The 22,324-nt window shown below is 38.9% G+C and overlaps 1 protein-coding gene across 1 annotated transcript; it reads right to left on the reverse strand.

The window, feature by feature from the left end:
- Positions 1-243: 243 nt before the first annotated feature.
- Positions 244-8,272, reverse strand: HYAL4 (hyaluronidase 4). The gene is made up of 3 exons (XM_060155986.1): positions 7,319-8,272; positions 2,590-2,679; positions 244-645 (listed from the first exon to the last, which is right to left on the reverse strand). The coding sequence occupies exons 1-3, from the start codon at positions 8,270-8,272 to the stop codon at positions 244-246; spliced, it is 1,446 nt and encodes a 481-aa protein (XP_060011969.1).
- Positions 8,273-22,324: the final 14,052 nt, after the last annotated feature.

Here is a 22,324-nt window from a genome sequence, read left to right on the forward strand (position 1 = left end):
AAATACAACTTAAACATTCCAGTAAGGAAGAAGAATGCATTGATTTCACTCCTGGATCTGGTTTCTTAGCCAAATCGGAGCCAGATGAAGTAATACGTTTCCTGTTTATGTTAAGTGACACACATGTCTACTTACAATACCTCTCAATGGATTTCATATGAGAAAAAGATTGTTTTAAGTTTCATATCTTCCCTAAGTGACGACTCTAGAGGCCAAACTTCATTCCCTTTAAACTCAGTTATCTCACAACTGAATGCTCTGATAACCTGCGGAAACCAGCAGACACAATGTGATTAGGAAGCCAGAAAAAGAGGAAACCGCAGAGCAGCCGTCAGCCATCCTCATTTCTCTGCAATCAGCCCCTTCGTATCCCTGATAACAATGACAGGAGAATCTCTTCGCCAGCACCGCCAGGTCTGTATCAGATGCTTTGCCTTTCACAGTAAATTCTCCATCCTCGGAGGCCTCTATGTGGTAACTTGCAGGGTTCAAGTGAAGGTAATCGGGCGTTTTCCACACCTTCCTTACGCATCTCCCATTATTCCTGCAGAGATGAGAGCTGCACACCTCAGCGGCTCTGGTCACGTTGACTATGTAGCTCCCTAAATCAGAACTCACAAACTGCTTCACCTTTGTACAGTTGCCCTAGAAAGGTAGAAACAAATGGGATTTAGTGCTTTTGCTGGTACTGGTAGGGTTAGAGCATCTAGATCCACAAGGCAGCTCTTTGGACTTGATTGAAACTTAATGGCTTGGTTCCAGCCCATGAACTCTTAGGTTCAAGTGCTGTAATACAGGGGACCCAGACCAGCAAAATGAGAGGTGGTTGCGACAGGAGATGGAGAATATGTTACCATAGGCTATCTGAACTTGCAAATGGGCCCCAGCCTCAGCATATGTGACCTTGCCTTCTTTCAGTTTACATCCTTTATTTCCTCCTTCTAGATCCCAAGTTAATGGGGGTGAGAAAAAGAGGAACAAACCCAAATTGGGAAATCGTGCCAAAGTTGCTGTCCTCTGGCCACCTTTCAGGTGTGTGTGTCTTTCAGGCTTGTGTTAGAACCTGAGTCATCATGTTCTACCAAATTGTTGTTGACTGTCAACCTGAGCCTTCTGGATTTTCCTGTTAATTATGCTCAAATGCCAACTGCGCTGGGATCTAGCCCCCTCTAAACAATTCAAAGACAGGAAAGCCTGGAAGGCTGACCAGGTCATTTGTGTGTGGTTCCTATTGTGTGTTCTAAACAGAGGCCACCTGGTTGTGCACTCAGCTTCCTGAGGATGCTCTTCTCAGGAGCCACATGGGCTGGAGGGGAAATGTCGCACCTGGAGACTCAGGTACTGATCCTCAGTTTCTACCTAATTCTCATGTGTGGACAGAGGAGACTTTTAACTTTATATTGTCACAAATAGTTTCATGAACAATGTCTTGGTAGCAACAAATTGAGCCTGTGAAATTCTAAGAATAATATCAGATCACCATGAACTTGCAAAAAATTCAATTTAACAAAAAGCATTGAGGGCTTCCCTGGTTGCAGAGTGGTTAAGAATCTGCCTGCCAGTGCAGGGGGCACGGGTTCAAGCCCTGGTCCGGGAAGATCCCACATGCCGCGGAGCAACTAAGTTCATGCGCCACAACTACTGAGCCTGAGCTCTAGAGCCTGCGAGTCAAAACTACTGAGCCTACGCGCCACAACTGCTGACGCCTGCACGCCTAGAGCCCAAGCTCTGCAGCAAGAGAAGCCACCGCAATGAGAAGCCCGTGCACCACAACGAAGAGTAGCCCCTGCTCGCTGCAACTAGAGAAAACCCATATGCAGCAACAAAGACCCAACACAGCAATAAATAAATAAATAAAAGCATTGAGGATACAAGTATTATAATTCAAGGCAAAATGCAGTACACTATAGGGATATAAACAAACAACATCTGGAAATACAGAAGAGATTGTGGTTAATATGGACTGGAGAAAACTAGGAAGACTTCTTGGAGTAGATAGTATTTGAGCAGGAAGAAATGCAAAGAGACATAACTCTTATTTTAAATGCTATTAATTTTCAGCTAATTTCTCCATAGAAGAAAAATAAGTTCGATGTAGATATTAAAAATTACCATGTGATTCCACTTCTCAAAATATGATATCATACATTTTATGTAATGGCTAAATGCAAGGGCTCCAAAGTCATACCATCTGTGGTTAGTGCCAGCCCCACCACCAGCTAGTCTAAATAACTGTTACCCTAGTTAGATTTCCTTTCTTGTTTCCTCATCTGTAAATGAGGATGCTAGTCCCTACCTCATAAGGGTTATTATGATCAGGAAGTGAGCAAATCCGAAACCAAAAGGCACTTAGCACAATCCTAGCATAGAGTAAATATTCAACAATCGTCAGTATCATGGTTACTATCTGAACCAAAGCTAATCTTTATGGAGCTCCTTCTATGTATCACGTGCTGATTTGGACTTTAATTCTAAAGCAGGTTTACTATGGGAGACCTGAGAGCTCTGATTAGAGTAAGTTCTATAGGAAAACAGAGCAAATAATGTAAATATTGTAATATTAACTATACTGCCAAGGTACTGTCTTACCTCAGATGAAGTCAAATTCATGTCTCCCCAGATAACGATGCCTGCAGCTCCCAAGGCAGCACTTTCTCCAATAGTACTGATTAGATCTTGCTAGAATGAAGAGAGTTCATTACACTGTATTCATTTGAATATAAATTCATTTGATTAGAAATATAATCCCTGCCAGGGATTAGGATTGGAGGCTAAATTCAATATAATACATGAAACTATTCTCCAGTTTCTTAGAGTAAAGCAAATGTTAAATGCACTGGGGCTCAGAAATTTCACTCTATAATCATATAAAAACATATTAAATACATATTTTTAAACTTATATTTTGCCAAACAGGACATTACTTTTAAACAATTAGCCTGTAAATAGCCACTAAAAGTTGTTTAATTGAAGTTAGCTAGGAGTATATACATACAAACCAGCTATGAGTATACGACCTGGAAACAGAATCCAAAAGTTTTCCTTCTCTAAATGTGACGACTGCCTTGCATTCATCTTAGCCAAGTTCCCTTCCCAGTATGCAACACTCTCCTGAGAACTTTGCCTCTGCAGTGACTTGGAAGGCTTTTGTGTCATTTGGATTCCCAGGATAGGCAAAGGAGCACAGTGTTAAGGGCCCCGCAGGATCCGATTTGATCCAGCCCTTATATTTGGTCCCTGAAATTATTTGTATTTAAGTTTAAAGTACCTGATTTAATTGGCTTTACTTATGATTCTTCCAGTCACGGTAAGGCTGCCGGGATTTTTCTCAATATAGTTAAGATAGATGAAAACTAAATTTCAGCAGGGAGAATTTTGGTTTTGTAATCCTGAAGGATTATTGTTTTAGTGTTTAAAGATTAACATGAATCTAGGTAATTTCAGAGGGAAATTAAAAGTTGAACGTGTGCAGTTGGATTCCTAAATAAAGTTTCTGCAGTTGATTTTCTAAATAAGTTTCTTATTTTTTTTTTAAATAAATTTATTTATTTACTTATGGCTACGTTGGGTCTTCGTTGCTGTTGCGTGGGCTTTCTCTAGTTGCGGTGAGCCAGGGCTACTCTTCGTTGAGGTGCGCAGGCTTCTTATTGCGGTGGCTTCTCTTATTGCAGAGCACGGGATCTAGGCGCACGGGCTTCAGTAGTTGTGGCACATGGGCTTAGTAGTTGTGGCTCGTGAGCTCTAGAGCACAAAGCTCAGTAGTTGTGGCGCACGGGCTTAATTGCTCCGCAGCAGGTGGGATCTTACAGGTTATTGATCCGTATTCAGTAAGTACGGAAACTACAGATGTTTGTGGTGAAAGCCACAGCTTCTGAGGTTGATATCAGGAGGGAACGTTAGTTTCTTTCCAACGTGTCCTTTAGCGTCATTATCAAAGAGAGTTTATTGGGACTGATTCAAAATGGCAAGTCTTCTAGCATGTGTTGACTAGAGGTAAGGAGTCACTAGCAGATATTTAGGCAAATTCCTCTAACAAATTAGCCCACCGTCACCTAGCTGAGAGCAGGGTGCTGGATGAAACACAGAACAGCTATGCTTGGGGAGCCAAAAAATCAGGGTACTACTCAGTGAGGGAAGTCACAGGTAAGATGTCTCTAGGAGTAAATTGGGACCACCTGAGCGCATAAGCCACATGAAAGGAGAAATAAAGGAAGAGCACCTGATGTAATAGCAACACATCTTCCAGGTCCCAGCCTGGTGTAAGGGAGCCTTGCCCTACCCATGATTCTTGGCTCAAATCAAGGTTTTGGAAGTTAAGAGTAGGGACACCCAGAGGACTCATTCTTTACCCTTGGGTTTCAGTCCCTGAAGCTTTACCACAGTGCGTGTAAGTAAGGAGCCCACTGTGGGGGGCTGGAGCATCACTAATGTGCTCCCTTTGTGTGTTATCAGAGGGAATATGAATTAATTACAGGGGAAAACATCTTTAAACCTATAGTCAAGAAAACCCCTTTCATTATTTTTTAAAAGCATAGTATCAACAATATCTAAATTGCATTTATATATGTGGTATAGGCAATCTACTGTGTGAAATGAGGCTTTATAGCCCGCATATGATTCCCCCAAGCTATGGCTGCTGACTGAGATTTCATTCTTACATATTCCCCTTTCAAGTTTAAGACTCTGCTACTTGTTAAAAAGTGTTATCTATACCACATATATTTCTGTAGTGCTTTAAATGTTCATTTTTATCTTCTTATTTGGTTTTCATAATATTTCTCCTAAGTAGATAAGGCAGGTAATATTGTGCCATTTTGTAGATTAAGACAATGAGGCACTGAGGTCTGGAGAGGTTAAGAGATTTGGTACTTATTGGTAAGTTGTTTTTCTAATCCTAATTATATGTGTGTGTGCACACACAAACATTTTAAAATGCAGATATCTTTGGGAAGGCAGAAATGGAAGCCATTACTAGTATTAACAATTTGGTATAAGTGAATATCACGTTTTGAAAAGTTTGTGGGCAGGTTTTTATTGAGGATGGAATAAAATGGTGGTTTGATGGTGTAAAACATGTGGAAATGCCTTGCCTTTCAGAAAGTTTACAGAATGATACCACGAGACTAACAAAGAAAATTGTTTCTAGGTGAGACCCTAACGGTTGTTCCTTCTTCCCTTAGAGGGAACAGAAATGTTTCTGAGGCTGTAGCTGTTCAAGAAGGAGCTTACCGTTGGCTTGCAGAATGTGCAGAAGGTACCAGTAGTTTAAACGAATCTATTGAAATGAACACTTTGTCCTTTAAAGTTGATTGTTTCTTCCAAAAGTAAATTTGTTATCACTAAAGAAAGGAACTTGTTTGAGCCAAACACAGAAAAGCAAAAGAAGTTTCATAGAGGAAGGTGGTATTTAACTTTCAATTCTAGAGTCAAGACTATTTTATAAAGATGTAGATAACTTTTTTACACCTTCCAAATGGTGTTAGTTTCCTACCATTCTCAATCAGTTGTTGCTGATTTTTCTGGGTAGTATTAATATCAGTTCACAAGACAGAATTTTTTTTTTTTTTTTTTTTTTGCGGTATGCGGGCCTCTCACTGTTGTGGCCTCTCGCGTTGCGGAGCACAGGCTCCGGACGCGCAGGCTCAGTGGCCATGGCTCACGGGCCCAGCCGCTCCGCGGCATGTGGGATCCTCCCAGACCGGGGCACAAACCCGTGTCCCCTGCATCGGCAGGCGGACTCTCAACCACTGCGCCACCAGGGAAGCCCCACAAGACAGAATTTTTATCTTTACTCATCTCATCAGTGGCGTCAGAGGCACAGCATTTACCAAATCCTGATGCATTTGTGTCATTTCTCCCTCTGAGGAGTAAGCTCTACTCTCTGTCTGCTCCACAGATACCTACTGCTCATGGTAGAGTCCTCACTGGGGTGTTTCCTGAGTCTCCTTTGGATACTTCATACTCAGAACATCTTTATATTTTGATACATGCTGGCAAATTGAAACTTGTTATAGTGGAGAAAAAAGAAAGGTGATCAACCCCTAGTGTGCAGCAATATCTTAAAATACCTCTGCATCACAAATGTGAAGGTCTGAACAAGGCTCAAGTCTTCTCATAATCACACATAATTATCCAAGTCCAAAGGTTAGAGTAGCATCTTCTTTGAAATTTTTGTCTCTACAAGTTTCCATTTCAGTGACTAGAGTAGTAAAGGGAAAGTAAGGGAGAGAAAACGGGGCTGAAAGTTCATCTATCTTAAAAGCTACACTCACAGTTTGTGTGAGGTCTTTGGCTGCATATATGACTTAAGTAAAATAAACAGAATAAAACTTCTATATGTAAGTTTTAACCTAGGGTTATGAAACCATCTACTAGTGATGAATTTACTATTGAATTTAGAAACTCACACCACGCTTACCAACTTTCCACTAATTGTGGTCATAGAGACAAGAATAAACCAGATGGTTAAATCTATAGGGGTCACCTACTTTTAGCAGATTTGTAACTCCCTTATTCCTTAAAACATTATTTTTAATTGTGTGGAAAAAACACATAAAATTTACTATCTTAGGTATTTCTGAGTATATTCATGTTGTTGTGCCTCCCTTATATCTTTTATAAAACCTGCTATTGTGCCTTAAAAAGAAAACACTATTTTCCTCTTAAGATTTTTTTTTTTTTTCGGTACGGGGGCCTCTCACTGTTGTGGCCTCTCCCGTCGCGGAGCACAGGCTCCAGACGCGCAGGCTCAGCGGCCATGGCTCACGGGCCCAGCCTCTCCAGCATGTGGGATCTTCCCGGACTGGGACACGAACCCGCGTCCCCTGCATCGGCAGGAGGACTCTCAACCAACCACTGCGCCACCAGGGAAGCCCTCCTCTTAAGATTTTTAACAATGAGGCCAGCAGCAGAAATGTCTACAATTCTACTTCCACACGTATGAGCAAACTACTCCATTTTAAAACCTCCTCTCTGTTTTCCCAACCTGTTCACCCCCAATTGTTTCAGTAACCTTCGCAAGAGGCCAGTTGTAAGGGAACACAATCAAGGTTGGGGAGCGAGAAGTAGTTGCTGACATTGCACTTTAACCCCTTCCCTCCTTACTTTGCTCCTTGAAAGACAAATAATAAATGAGATAATCAAAATTCAGTCTGTACAAATGAAGAATCTGAGTGATTGACTACTCCAAGGAAGAATTATGCTCCTATCTAATGGACCACTATTCTGGAATCCTTTAAAGAACATAATTAGCAAAGAAATGTCTCTTTTAGAGATAAGAGGAAATCTCCTTATCTTTGTCAAGGGGTATCTTTCTTACCTTAGAAAGAAAAAATAAAGGTTGGTCTGTGTAGCCTAACCTTGTGTAGACGAACACAGGCAGAGCATAATCATGGGATGTCATGGTGGAGATCCTCAAGGATTCATGCACCCGAAATTGCGAGAAACGCAAAATGTTTTTGCTGTCTCCAAGAGATTTCCTGACACCGATAGAAGGATATAAAGCAGCACTGCTGTTCCAGAGCCAAGAGAGCTCATTGTTCCTCAAAACTTCTTCTTCTGGGCATGACCCAGTATAGTTTGGGGCATAAACATTATAATTGTGGCAATCAGGATATAAATAGTAACCCCAAAGGCCCTTGGGTCTGCTCTTAATTCCCAGTTCGATGGTTTCCTTCATAAAAGCTTTTGCACGTTCTTCAAAGGTAGCTTTGGCTAAATATTCAATATCAGCAGCTGATACATTCTCTTGCATCTCAGAAATAAGCTTTCTTGATTTCTGTCTGTAGACATCTTTTGTGTTCCAGTTCCTGGCCCACTGGGGTCGCCAATATTCCCAGTCTATAACGGCAAGTCCACTGAAATCTTCAGAAGGGATGTAATAATTAATATCTTGGTCAGCTTTTTCCAGATGTACCTGCAAACTTATGTTCTGGGGGAGACCCCCATTAATGGGAACTCCCTGGGATGTATACCATGGATAGTATCCCAGTCTGTTGACATAAAATATAGTGACATTTTGCCCCCTGGCCCTGGCCAGTGGACTTCCAATCACCTGAAACATTTTCAAATTTAGTCTTAAATTATATTTTATCAAGCACTGATCTGTTGGAGCATTCCAGGCAGCTATAAAAGGTTTCCTTTGATAAATTGGAAGTTGGGCAGGTTTTAGGGAAGAGATAGACTTCAGAATGAAAAATATGGGCAGCCATGATGTGAGATGTATTGGTTGAACAACACAAAACCTTAGTTGTCCTTCAGATAATGGTTTCATGATAAGATAAAAATCTTCTCTTCTGCTTTAATGCACTCTGGAAGACCTGAGGAGAGATTCAATTTTCTGTTAACGATAATTTTGAGGAAAAAGACTCAAATGCTGGCTGGATATTATTATAGTTCTTATCTATTTACATCTTTAAGTACATTTTAGTTAAAGGTCTTAAAGATCCCTATAAATACATTGAGATAGAAGTGAGTGCAGTGACCTAACTTCTATTCAGGGGGAAGCAATGCAACTCAACAAACATCATGGAGCATCAGATGCTGTGTCCAGAATACCAAATGAATAAGATGTGGTCCTTGCCCTCAAAAAAGCTCATGATCAAATAAAGATGTAAAAGAGTATTCACTACCATTTTGGAAAACTCATCAAATCCCAGGCTCAGTGCTTACTTCCTGAATAAATATTTATCTCATTTAATTTTGTAATACCTTTTTATTATTTCATTCAATAAGCCAAATGTCTGGTTGCTTTCCCAGGCTTCCTTGCCGCTAGGGTACTGGTATGTGACCACAGACAGGACAATTAGATGCAGCCCACTCTAGACTTTGAATTGAGATCTTGGGAATCAAAGTGGCTAAAAGGTGGTGGTGCCAGTGATAACAGAAATTCCAGAAATGCCGGGAGTGGCAGTGCCTGTCAGGGCACCCACAATCTGATACCCATGGTGTTGATGTTAAGTGGCAGCATTGCCCTCACGGAACAGCACTCTTCTGCGCAGATCAGAGAGGTTTTGTTTTGGTTGCTTACAACCAGGAACTCTAACTGACAGAGATGCTTTCCGTGCAATCTGTGGCTTGTGAGTACTTCCTCCAGCAAAGGTGATCGCTGTGGGCAGCATGTTGTATGTAATTATCATTTTTAACCACCAGGTGTCACCAGGCAAACCTTATAGCATTTCTCAGGCCTAGGACACGGAAGTAAACGAAAATTATAAGTAATCTGTAAAACTTTATTCAGTGACATTAAGAAGTCCTAAGTTATACATAAAATATTAGTTGGGGATATACACAAAATACCACTTTTTAAGGCTATGGAGGTAGATATTTTCCTCAGCCATTCACAGAATAAATATCTGTATCCTTCCACAATGCAAAGATGAGTAAGATTACTTAGTAACATGAAATCTACTGAACGTATAAATTCTGGTTTGAAGAGAACAGTATTTTCAAGGGAGTATAATTTTATGAGTACAATAAGAATTGCGGTCCTCAAAACTGCCTCTTATCTTTGAATGTTTTTATCATATTCTGCCTCAGGGTAAGAAAAATGGATGTGCATAAGATGTTCATTCATAGAAAAACATTTTTTCTTTGAATTTAAAATTCAGTTTATGTTAGAGAAGGCTACGTATGTATACAAAAAAAAATCTATTCTCCCAGAACACTTCCTGCTTTGGGTTTCATGCAAAACATAGTTTTCCACTGATTATTGTTTCCCTTTTGGTCAGTCTCCTCATCACTGCCACAGAAAGTCCTCATTCATTTACTACAAAGTTACCAAGTGGTTCTGTTCTCCTATCCTGCAACATTGTTATTCTCCTTTCTCCAGTAAATGGTAGGTGCACTTTCCACGGCAGGTGGCAGGCAGAGCTCCTGATAAAATGTGCAGGTGCACAACCAATACAGGCAAAATAAACAAGGGAAATCCAGTGCCTGTGTCTTCTATTTGCTGTACGCCTTGGGTTTCTGCTTCCCACGCAGGTTTGTCACGGCACTGGTGCCCCCTCTCTCACTCTCCTAGTTAAGCATGGCTTGCTGGGAGGAGAGTCCCTCGCTCTGCACCTCCCAGACAATCTTTTCAGTCCCCTGCCCCCGCTGCGCTATCATTAGCTGTGTGCTTCTCCCACCCTCTTTCCTTCACCACGGAACCTCCGCAGGCCTGCCAATGGCTTCAGAATCCCTCTAAAACCCTTTCCGTCATCCTACCCAGGCCATCAAAATCCCCACTGCCAAGCTCTACCTGTATCTTGACTAGTTGTCACAGCATAACAATCTCTGAATTATCCACACTTAACCATGAGTCACCAGTAGCACTTTCCTTGTCTTTTTCCCTTCCCCACTCTCATAATCTTTCCAGGAAGTTTTGCTTTTTTAAACAAATATCGAATTAGTGGGATTTTAGGAAGAATTGGCAGGATATTGGGGGTGGGTATGGCGAGGAGTTCAATCTGGATTTTTCCCCTAAAATTTTATCACCCAGTTTTCTCTTCTTAGGTTTGTTCTGAGAACATATATGAAAGACTAGTTCCCTTCCTCCAACTGGGAAACTTCCATGAAGACGTTTTGAAGGGCCCTGGATAAATGATTCCCAGCAAAGTGACACATCCGTGAAAGCCAGAGGGTAAAGGGAGGTAGATTTCTCCTCACAACCAAGGCTTGGCCACCACTGCTTTGACCTTGGCTTCACAGCTCTGGACTTCTTCACCCACTGAGAAGAGAACGTGACACCAACAAAAGGAAGTTGGGTACTGCCTTCCATTAAGCAGGCCTCAGACCTCATTGCAGTACAGCTCCCCTCCTGGTGGTGAAGGATGGTGAGGAAGACAAGGGGTCCCCTTGGGGGAGGAGGCCCTTCATGTACAGATACAAGAGTCTGCAGAGAAGTCTCTATCCCCTGCTTATTCCTATTTCCCCTCTTGCTCCTTCCTCCCCAAAGTTTACTTGCTTGTGATACATTAAAACAACCCCCCCCCCCAATTTCAGAAGCTGACAGCACTCACAGCCAGGCCATGTTATTCTCCTATTAGACATAAACAGTCTCACAAAATGCCAACCTCAGGTTTATTCTCAGACTATAATAACATGAGATAAAACAAGACCACTTTTTCATTGTGTCTGAGCAGAAATAAAACGAAGATCACTGTGCTACCCACAGAACACCAAGCATCCCTCTCTTGCTAAATGAATGACTTCTGTTCTTTACCCACGTAGAAATGCCCCTGCTTTCTGACCACATCCAACCTGGAGAAAACCCCGGTTTCCTCAGACCCTCTGCCAAATCACCCAACTAAACCTAAGTTCTGTAACAGGTTCTTTCTGACACCGTCTTACGGGAACACCTCACAGCTCCCTGTGGTGTGTGTCTTCCTTTTCTGCAACGTCATTACCCAACTCATGGAACTGCAGGTGTGTTCCTGGTGGTCTTTGGGGAATTGGCACCTGGGTAAGAGCAAAGGTATTGAACACCTTCTACACATCAGGCTCCCATTCCAAGTACTAGGAATACAGTAGTGAGTAAAACAGATGTAAACACCTGCCCTCACAGAACTTAAATCCTTTCAGGGGAGACAGACAATAAGGTGAGTAAAATATACAATATATTGGATGGCGGTAACAACCAAGAAAAGAATTAAGCAAGGATTCATTTTAGATGGGAAGGCCTCATTAATCTGAAAAGAAGTGATCTGAAAAGAAGATAAAGAGTAAGGCTGGAGGATGTCTGGGGAAGCATGGGGGGAAAGCAGGTGCAAAGGCCCTGTGGCAGGCACATGCCTGCCATGTTTAAGGAACTTCAAAGAAGCCAGTTACTAAGTAAAAGGGACAGAGAGGTAAGAGAGGGGGTCTTGTAGGGCCTTGTTGGGGCTATGGCTTTCACTCTAAGTGAGATGGGAAGGAGTTGAGAGAGTTTGGAGAGAAGAATGACACTGTCTGATTTGGGCTTAACTGGATTCCATAGGCTGCTGTGTTGAGACAAGCATGAAAGTGAAAGGGCACAAGAAAGAAGCAGCAGGAAGCCTGTAAGGAGGCTCTTGTCATATTCCAGGACAGAGATGACAGTGGCACGATCCAGTTATTTAGAAGAACTTCACAATATTTTTAATAATCACCAACACAGAAAAATAATAAGATTATAAACCTATAAATTAATCCTACTAATTTTGTTTTAATTTTGATTACAACTCTAAACTTCTGTTAATACACAATGTAGTTTTTTTTTCCCATACAGCATGGTGATTCTTACTAATCTTTAAGATTAGAGGGAATACTTTTGGGAGTATTCCCCAAAAACATACACGTTCATCTCTTAATATTAATGTATTAGTGGAAGGAATTAATTTTCCAAGTCTACAAGTCTTCTGTTTCTTTTTTTCGCGATATTGGGATTTGTTTTCAAAACTTTTAGGACTCCAAGTGTCTTCCCCTAAATCCACAAGGGTTTAAAAAGGTATCCTGAAGGTCATTATCCCCATTTTTATTGGAAATTTAAAAACAATGTTTTATTTCCAAACCTTTAAGGAAAGTACTGACTGAAGTGATATTTTGTTGCCAATAATAAATATATATGCATAATTTTTTTTTTTTTTTTTTTTTTTGCGGTACGCGGGCCTCTCACTGTTGTGGCCTCTCCCGTTGCGGAGCACAGGCTCCAGAAACGCAGGCTCAGCAGCCATGGCTCACAGGCCCAGCCGCTCCGCGGCATGTGGGATCTTCCCGGATCAGGGCACGAACCCGTGTCCCCTGCATCGGCAGGCGGACTCTCAACCACTGCGCCACCAGGGAAGCCCTATATGCATAAATATTTATCAGAATGGAAAATAGAGCAGAGCTGCTGAGTTCAACTCAACTCTGTAGAAATAATTGTTAACCTGCTTTCTCATAAAAGCTTATTAGAGAAAAGGCCAATAATAGGCTTCCATTTTTTTATCTGAAGAATGTTATTACCTTAGTCTGACTGTTTGTCTTATCCTGATGGTTCTTAAGATCTTCTCTCATGAACTATCAATATTGTAAAAGCTGGCGCTAAGTGTTCCACCAGAAGAAAAAATATAGTTTAATGGATAGAGTTTTTCCCATACATTTTTCTTAAAAACTTGATGCCTATTGGTTTACAATATAATATACTATATGATAAGATTTCTTTAAGTTCCACAATTCATCATTAGGTACTAAGTTTTATTATAACTCTATTTCATGTCATAATCAAAGAACACTGATGTCCCTCCATCTGAACAAATTTTAGAACCACTGGACTACCTTGATTATACAAAACGGCTTCCCTTCCTAAAAATGAGCTTAAGTTTTGTAAGTATATAAAAATGACTATTTCAGTGTTGCTTGTGCTAATGGGAAATTCACTCTTCGGTGTGAAAGGCCACATTTCTTATGAAGCAAGAGCATTTTAAAACCTGAAAGAGAATGTAATTGTCTTTACATAAGCGTATATACTTAGTCTTTGTCAAAAAGTATTACTTCTCTTTTAGGACTTGAAATTTCTTGCAGCCAAGATCAACAGCTTCTAGGAAAAGCACACAAAGTCTTAGAACCACATTTTGAATAAAATGTTCCCTTTGTCAAACCATTTTTAACTAAGCTCCTTAAAATAACATTAGGTTGATTTGAATCCTCAGTTTTCTACTTGAAGTTTTTGAACTGTAAAGCCATCTAGTGGTCTGTGAAATGTTACTAAGGTTTTTTTCAATGTCCATAGTCAAGATTATAACTTAAAACACCCTCTACTCCCATAATATGACCCAAGCCATTGACCGGAAGAGCTGGGATACCAGGCAGGGTAAGCAGACAGAAACTAGGAAGCTGGGGGTGGGTGGTGGTGAGGCCGAACCTCAGGCCTAAGGACTACAAGGATATTTAAATAGGAGAGTTTGATCTGGGTTCTCTAGATACCAGATCTGAATGTCAGGGTACAGACTGGAGTGAAAGGGCAGGCACTTGAGAGGAAAAAGGTTGTGGCCAGGTCACATGGTTTTCTCTTAAGTAAGCATGGCTTAATTTCAATTTCTGTCTTTGTCCTGACAGGAATAGCTTGGAATCTAGGATTGGCCTGGTTTTGTTAACAGCACCCATTCCTCTGTGGGAGCACACATATTTTAGCAAGGTAGGAAATTTGAGCAAGGTGAAATGTGCAAGCACTGGCTCGAAACTCTCTGTAATGAAGAAAGAATAAAGAATGATGGTGCATTCCTGGTGGAAACAGAAGGCAGAAAATTTTTATCTGAGTGACAAATGCACAAAACCTTTCACCTGGAAATTCTGCTTCTGTGTTATTCATTGCAGCATTGCCTATCATTTCCAAGCTGGAAACAAATGTCTATCATTAAGGGACTGGTGAAATAAAGCATGGCTTTCCACACAATGGAATACTATGCAGCTGTAACAAAGAATGAGGTTGCCTCTCCAGGTTGATATGGATATTCACCAGATATCATAATTATTCTTTAAAGTATATATTTGTTTTATGTATATGTCTGTACATATACTTAAAATTCTTAAAAAGCTAGATATGTATAGAATGCAGCCATTATTTTTCTAACAAAGGGATATATATATATATGTATGTGTATATATGTAATATATATATACAAATATATATATTACATATATATGTAAATATGTGATCTGTGCAGTAAGGAATATCTCTGGAAGAATTATGATTGCATTACTTGCCTCCAGGAAGAGGAACTTGTGGCTGAGGGAGAGAAACTGCAGGGGTAGGATGAGATTTGTGGGGGAGGAAACTTCTGTTGGGATTTTGTACTATGTTGTTGTAGCAGCTATTCAAAACCATTACTCAAATTTAAAAAAATGAATAAAATTCTTTGGAAAAGAAAGAAGATGTACATTGATTCTGACTATAAGGAATCTGGCATGGCTTCCTAAACAAGGTAACATCTGAGTTGATTTTACTACAAAGACCATTTTTTTATAACGTTATTTGAGAAAATGGTATGCTTTTCTGCAACAGGGCAAGAAAAAGACCTTTTCAGGAAATAAGAGAGGTTTTATTTTTTGTAGTTGAAGTAAACACCATCAGCCAGAGATTTAAGTTACCACTCTATGCTGTCACGCGGATATTAAGAACTAATTATAGGTTGTTTAATTATCTATGGTGAAGGAAAACTAACAGAGGTTAATGGTTTAGGAGATGTTCAGTAGGAACACAGAACATAGGCCTAAAGAAATTGATTAGGGCTTCCCTGGTGGCGCAGTGGTTGAGAGTCCGCCTGCCCATGCAGGGAACACGGGTTCGTGCCCCGGTCTGGGAGGATCCCACATGCCGCGGAGCGGCTGGGTCCGTGAGCCATGGCCTCTGAGCCTGCGCGTCTGGAGCCTGTGCTCCGCAACGGGAGAGGCCACAACAGTGGGAGGCCCGCGTACCGCAAAAAAAAAAAAAAAGAAAAGAAATTGATTAGTGTTATTATGCACCACAAAAGGCAGTGCACAATACCACTACATTACTTATTACAAGTGGGAAAATACGCTGTAGGGTAATAGGCCTTCTCTGATTGTAAACAATGCAAAGCTCTAGCTATAACAGTAAAAGCATTTGGAAGGATTTGATATGAAAAAAATGCTTTGATCATTCTTTTTATTTCCTTGCCTATATGTTAATTTTGGTGATTTATCCAACTAATTTTAAATAACTCAGGAAGTTGCATTTTACCCATTCAACTTCAGATCATTTTTTCTTGTGTTTTCTTAAACACTTCAGTTCCAGTGTATTTTATCCAATAGTACCTTTCTGACAGAAATTAACTTCTGACTTTTTTTTTTAATTCTTCAATGTTTATGGCATTATTTTTATTTTTTATTCTTCCTCACACTTCCCTATTATAAAATCCCTATTTCTCAAATCATATTTCTTTCTTTGAGTTCTATCCAACTACCCTGGTGTGTTTACAACACAAAATAAGGAGATCTCAGTGCAATATAACAGAAGCCAGTATGAAGCAGAGGTTACTGGAAAAAGTTTCATTGTCTCACCTATTCAATTTTTATTTATATTGTTTTAATTTGCCTTTATAGCATATCACAATACTGTCTTTTGGGGGGGCAGCAAGGGTATGATAGCATTTTATATATGCAAATATAGTACTGACATCTATCCCCTGTCTATGAGCTGAAATCTCAGTTTTTCAAAATTATACTTGTGAACTTAAATTCCACTTTTTAAATTTATGAATATAGGATGGAATCTTGCCCACCACCCCTTCCTCCACACCCCTCTGCAACTTTATAGCCCTCTGGCTGACATTTTCACAAAAGACAGATTTTCTAACCAAGATGGCAATCCCTCTGAATTGGATTGCTCTCTGGACATCTCACCACTATGGCCTTGCTTCCTGATACTCAGTTGATTCATGCCTGAGTTTGCAGTGCCCTTTGGCATTGCAACTAATGTTCCCTACCTAAAATATCCCTTTCAACCTTCAGTAAACTTGGTTATAAACTGTCAAACCCATTACAATTAAGCAATCTGAAAATACTGTGGCACATAAAAAATTAAGAGCTGGCAAAATTATGTTTGCATGTACTTTTCTTCACTTTTCAGGTTTGGATCTAGGTATGCTTAGCTACCTAGATATCTCATATCTCCTTCTAAGGCTCTAGGCTTCCATTTCAGGTACACCTGCTGGATGTATGATAAAGTTTTTGATGTTGCAAGTGAATGTGCTGGTCAGCCTGAGCTCCACCAGGTTTTAATAACAAATAGTATGTATTATCGTGTAACCAAGGAATTATGCTTTATTTTTTAAAAATTTTAATAAACTGGGCTTCCCTGGTGGCGCAGTGGTTGAGAGTCCGCCTGCCGATGCAGGGGACACGGGTTCGTGCCCTGGTCCAGGAAGATCCCACATGTCGTGGAGCGTCTGGGCCGGTGAGCCATGGCCGCTGGGCCTGCGCGTCTGGAGCCTGTGCTCCGCAGCGGGAGAGGCCACAACAGTGAGAGGCCCACGTACCGCACAAAAAAAAAAAAAAAAAAAAATTTAATAAACTGTTGAAACACGAAATATAGTAGCTAACTAGTCATTAATTTGTATGAATTTGGAAAAGATCATTACTTGATCTCTACTTTGGTTGCCCGTTCACATGATATGAGAGGTGTGTTGCACTTGGATATTAGTAAAGAAAGTTGAGTTTCTGCATTAATTATAGTAGCATATACTAACCATAAATGTGAAGTAAATGCTTTTTCATACAATGAATTTTTAGTTCCTTAAAAAGTTTACTCGTTCATGACCATTAATTCCACCCAGTTTAATTATACAAACCATATAACTTGAAAATATTTTGAAATAGATTTTGGTTTCCAAATGTAACCTTGACAGAATCTCTTAATACAATAAGGAAATTTGGAAATGTTCCAGTCATGGGTTCTGGGTTGGACTAAGGATGCACCAAGGTTGTTCTGGGATACCTATGATAAAGGCAGAGCAATTCCAGCCTAGGATAGTAGACAATTCTTGAACCACCCAATATAATGCATCTAAGAAATAGTGTTCCTTGAAGAGTGGAACTTGCTTTTTTTTTCAAGTATACTTGATAAGAGGGAACATGGGATTTATTCATTTGGATCGATTATGAACATTGGACCAATGCTTAGGTGAAAAGCTTCCCTCTGTGAAAAAGACAACTGGAGATTGTTCCTGTTAGAAATTCATAGCAACTGCAAGTCTATTATATGTAGAAAAATTCAAGGATGTGCTAACCTAAGGAGAGCTAGATTTCAACAAACAAGTAATTATAGATGATGATGTAAATATAACTATAACTTTAATTACTGAATTTGCTAAAGTTTTTCCCAAGAAAGAGTCAGGTTCCCATTGAAGTTTATTGCTAAGAAAATATGGTACATATTATGATTCTCAAAAACATTATAAAGGACATGAATCCTGAATCTCTGCACGTGAGTTTTTTATAACTTGTTATTTTAAAAATTTTTCTTAACTTCACCATTTAACACCTTTTCAACTCTTTGCTCCTGACTCTACTTAAAAATTAAGAATCTATGAATAAATACTTCAACAAGGAACCTTGTTTCTGTCATCAAACTGAATTCAAATTTACAGACAAGGCTGAAATAAATCATGTGACTAAACTCTCTTAAGTAAATCTACAATATAAGTATTTATTAGTAATATGAATATCTTAATTAGTAATGGCTCTAAATTAAAGATCGCGGTTCAGGAGCTGGCCATGAAGGAGTTAGAGATAATCAAGTTTCATTGCCTAAGCTATGTTATTCAACTTGTAATTTTTCAAAATTTTCACTTTACCTTTGGTGTATGTAGCCACTGAAGTAGACAGCTTTTTTCTCCGTCTTTAAGCTATTTCTTGACTTTAAGATGTACTCTCTCCAACAGATTAAATGATTTAAGATTTGTCTTTCTCATATTGTTTTGGTAGTTGTTCTTTCTTTTCTGGAAAATCTAAATCTATCTATCTTTATGTATACATATGTTTACATCCTCTTCCCAATTACTGATTTTGTTATTTGAAGTGCCTGTTGATTTTCATCTCTAAATATTCAGTCCCTTTATTAGCATTTGGAAAGAAAATTTAAAACATATTTTATGACCAAAAAAATAACCATCTTCTGAACCATTTTAATGTCATGTGTTTCCTAAAAACTGCAATACTTGTTCCAAATAACAGCCCTCTAATACTATCCAATACAGTAGGTATGATAACTATGTAACGTATCTTCTAAAATACATTTTATTAACGATCATGCAAAAATAAAATCTTTATCAAATAAAGAAATACACTTATATGTAAAGAAAACCATTTAGGTATATAAAGTTAGCTTGAGCTATCAGTTATAAAAAATATTAAAATTGTGGCTCTCTCATAAAGCCATATGTTCTATGGCTTATCTACAGTTAGTTTACTAACCTGCTACAAGGAATACATTCTGATGCTATTGTATTAAGGATTAAGTATTAGGTTATGATAACACAACATACTGCAAAAAGCTGCTTTTCAGAGAAATTGTTCATATAGAAGAGAAATGAAACAAGTCTCAAATACATATTAATGTAAGAATCATCCTCAAATACAAATTTATAATAAAAAATGAACTGGAATTTAAGTTATATCTATCAGCGACAAATGTACTTTTTACAATGTTAGGTTCATAAAAGCAAGTTCACGTTTTGAAAGATACTGAATTTGGAAACTAAATAAAATAAGTTAGGACAGAAAAGAAATCAGGATATTCCAAGAAATGAAACAAAACTAGTTTTCTTCTAACTAACTCCTCTGAGAAAGCATGTTTCTAAAAACAGTCCTCAAAAAATTTTCAAACAAAACAAAAAGTGTATTTTACCTTTGCTTTTGTTTGCTGCCCGTCCTTTAGTCACCTGATGCAAGCAGAGGTTCAGTGGCAAAAGGATGCCCTATGGCTGTTCAGAGAAACATGTCATTACAGAGGTGACTCAGTCCTCCAAGTTAAACTAGAGGCTGGCATTACATCTCTTTATAACCAAAGTCAGACTCTCTTAAAAGCACATTGGTATAAGTGACCATTGTTTCTGAAAATACCCAATTTAAATTCACTGACCTAAGAAGGAAGAAAGAAAACTTTGATTGAGACTTTAGTTGGAGAATAGAGGTAAAAATAACCATACATTGGAAAGATTTCCTAGGATGTGCTATCCTTGATGATAATGGAATAATTAACTCTTAGTAGGGTTTTAGTTATCATACTGAGTAAATACATTAATCTACTAGAACCACTGGTTCAAGATGATAAATTGAGATCATGTATTTACTGTGTCATCTGCAGTACATGTCCTTAGAAAAAGTACAGTATAAAGCTGAAAACAAGAAGAGGTGACATGACTCAAAGATCGAAAATAGATTGAATTGAATCAGAAATTTTTAACAGTAGAAATTTACTTTAGAGGTATGAACTGTCCCTTCCACTGGAGAAAAAAACCTTAGGTGCAGAGACAACAGCTCCAAAAAACGCAAGTGCATGGGGAACCAATTATCTGAGCAATCAGTTAAAATATTGACTCCAGTATAGCAGAACCAGTCAGACCATTCAACTTCCCAGAGTATGGAGCACGACAAGTAAGAGAGCCATGTGACCCCAGGACGCTGAAATATAGAGAAAGACCTTCCCAGGTAGGGTTCAGAGTGTCTGTGGGACCCAATACAAGAGCAGTGCTGAGCTGGGTATAGTTGGGTCTCCCCAGTGGGCACAGAGGGCATAAAAAGGCTTCTCAGCCCTCGAGGGAATTACACTCCTCTTCCAAGGTAATTTTCTCCTTACTATGATGATTGTGAGTGTTCCTACCAACCTGCCTGTTTTCTGCTCACATGCCCCAGATGGAATCTTACTTGTCAGCGTGCCTCAGCCCCTTTCACAGTCTACAGCCCATTCTCCCATTCAACATAGAGTCCTGTTGAGTAAATATACCCAAACAAAGGCAGGGGGTTGGCAGGGGTTGGGGGATCCCTCTGACGGTTTGCAATCACTCTGTTCCCTCATAAATATAAATGGATAGCCAAGGATCACATACACACACAAGAAAAGAATTCTTTGGAATTAAAAATACGAGTGTCAGAATATTGTGAAGACTAAACTAGCATTCCAGAAGAAAAAGTGGGCAAATCCATAATACAAAACAAAAAAGACAAAGGCTTAGAATACATGAAAGAAAAGCAACACTGAGTATAGATCAAGAAGTGCTAAGATCCATCTTATAGTAATTTCTTAAATGAACAGAGAGAATGAAAAATAATGAATGAAAATTATCCTGAGCTGAAGATGGGAGTTTAAATTAGGAGAGAAAGCTAGACGGCTTTGTAAAGAATATCTCCAATATACAAATAAACACAATGACATGAATTTACTAAGGACCAGAAAGTATGACATACTGCTACTGAGATGAAGACATACATTCTTTCTGATTTAAAAGTTAATGGTGTGGAACAATTACCAGACTGGAAAAAAGCAAGTATCTCATCAAAAAGTTTGTGTCCAATAAAGGGTACGGTGATTTTTTTTAACAATTAATGGGAGGTAAGAAACAGCACTGCCCTAGACAACAGACAAAGTATCATTGTTCAGGTAATTTGGGAGCGAGATGGGCACTCTCAGGGTTTCTAACAGGTATTACCAATCATCTTACAAGGTATGTTTCATTTACTAAAGTGGTTTGTAGTATTTATAAGATATTTTGATTACAGTGTATCCTTTATTAATGTCTCTTGGAGAATTATCATAAACATAGTAATGGAGTTTAAATTTCGATCTTTTATTTAAGAAAAATAAAGATGTATGTGTTTGTCTTTGGATTAGACATAATTGATGAGTTTTTATGAGACAGTTTACTAAGCACTATGGTCTGGAAACCCAAAGTTATGCAAGTCAAAATAAATAACAAAAATTCAATGTTTTTCATAATCTGTTTTTAACCTGAGCAGATTTTTTTTAACAAGCCAAAATTTTTGAAGTATCTGTTGTTAGAAATGTGGCATCCTTTGGTTTTAGTTTCTTTTGCTTGCTATTAAATTTAAGTGAAATAAAATATAACGTTTTTTATTTAGAAAAAGTTAAATGATTATTTGTGGGGAATAGAATTGGGGGGTCCTATTTTCTTCTATGTCTTTTCCATACGTTTTTTTCTTTCATCTACCTTAATCCTTCTTATGCCCTGACTATTTTGGAGGCATGTTAGTTTAAACAGTGGAAAGCAGTGATGTGTATGCCATCCTTTATATATTCACTGATTAGTGGGTAAAATTGGCTATACCTCTCAATATCTCTGTATCTTATTTTCTTTATCTTCAAAATGGTGATAATATGTATTAATATTTGCCTTTGCCTGCCTTACTGGAATTCACTGCATATCGAAACTCGTATAATAATCGTTGAAAAACTTATCACTGTAAGGATAGAAGGAGCTATTCTTTTTCACTTATCATGGCTTAGCACCAACTGTTTAACAGTTGTAGAAACATTTCTTGCTTGGGCATGAGAATCGAATTACTGTAATTGCAACCTTGGTGCAGCAGGATACCAACAAAATAGGGGAACTTACAAAGAGCCCCCAATTTAGCTTACTATATTTCACTGCCTCTTTATAGTTACTTCTCCTGAAAATGAGAAAATAGACAAACAAATGAAGTTTGAAGCTGAGTGTGATCTACCTATCAACGTTCTATATGCCTGGATAAAGTACCAAGAAAAGTCTAATATTTGGAAAGTTTGAGGCAGGAAAACATCTTCCCTAAACTAAGGAGGGAAACGGTATTTGAGATAGTATAATCTCTTTTGAATCTTTATGAAAGAAAA

The sequence above is a fragment of the Lagenorhynchus albirostris genome, chromosome 8 (assembly GCF_949774975.1).
Source record: "Lagenorhynchus albirostris chromosome 8, mLagAlb1.1, whole genome shotgun sequence".
NCBI classification, from domain to species: Eukaryota; Metazoa; Chordata; class Mammalia; order Artiodactyla; family Delphinidae; genus Lagenorhynchus; species Lagenorhynchus albirostris.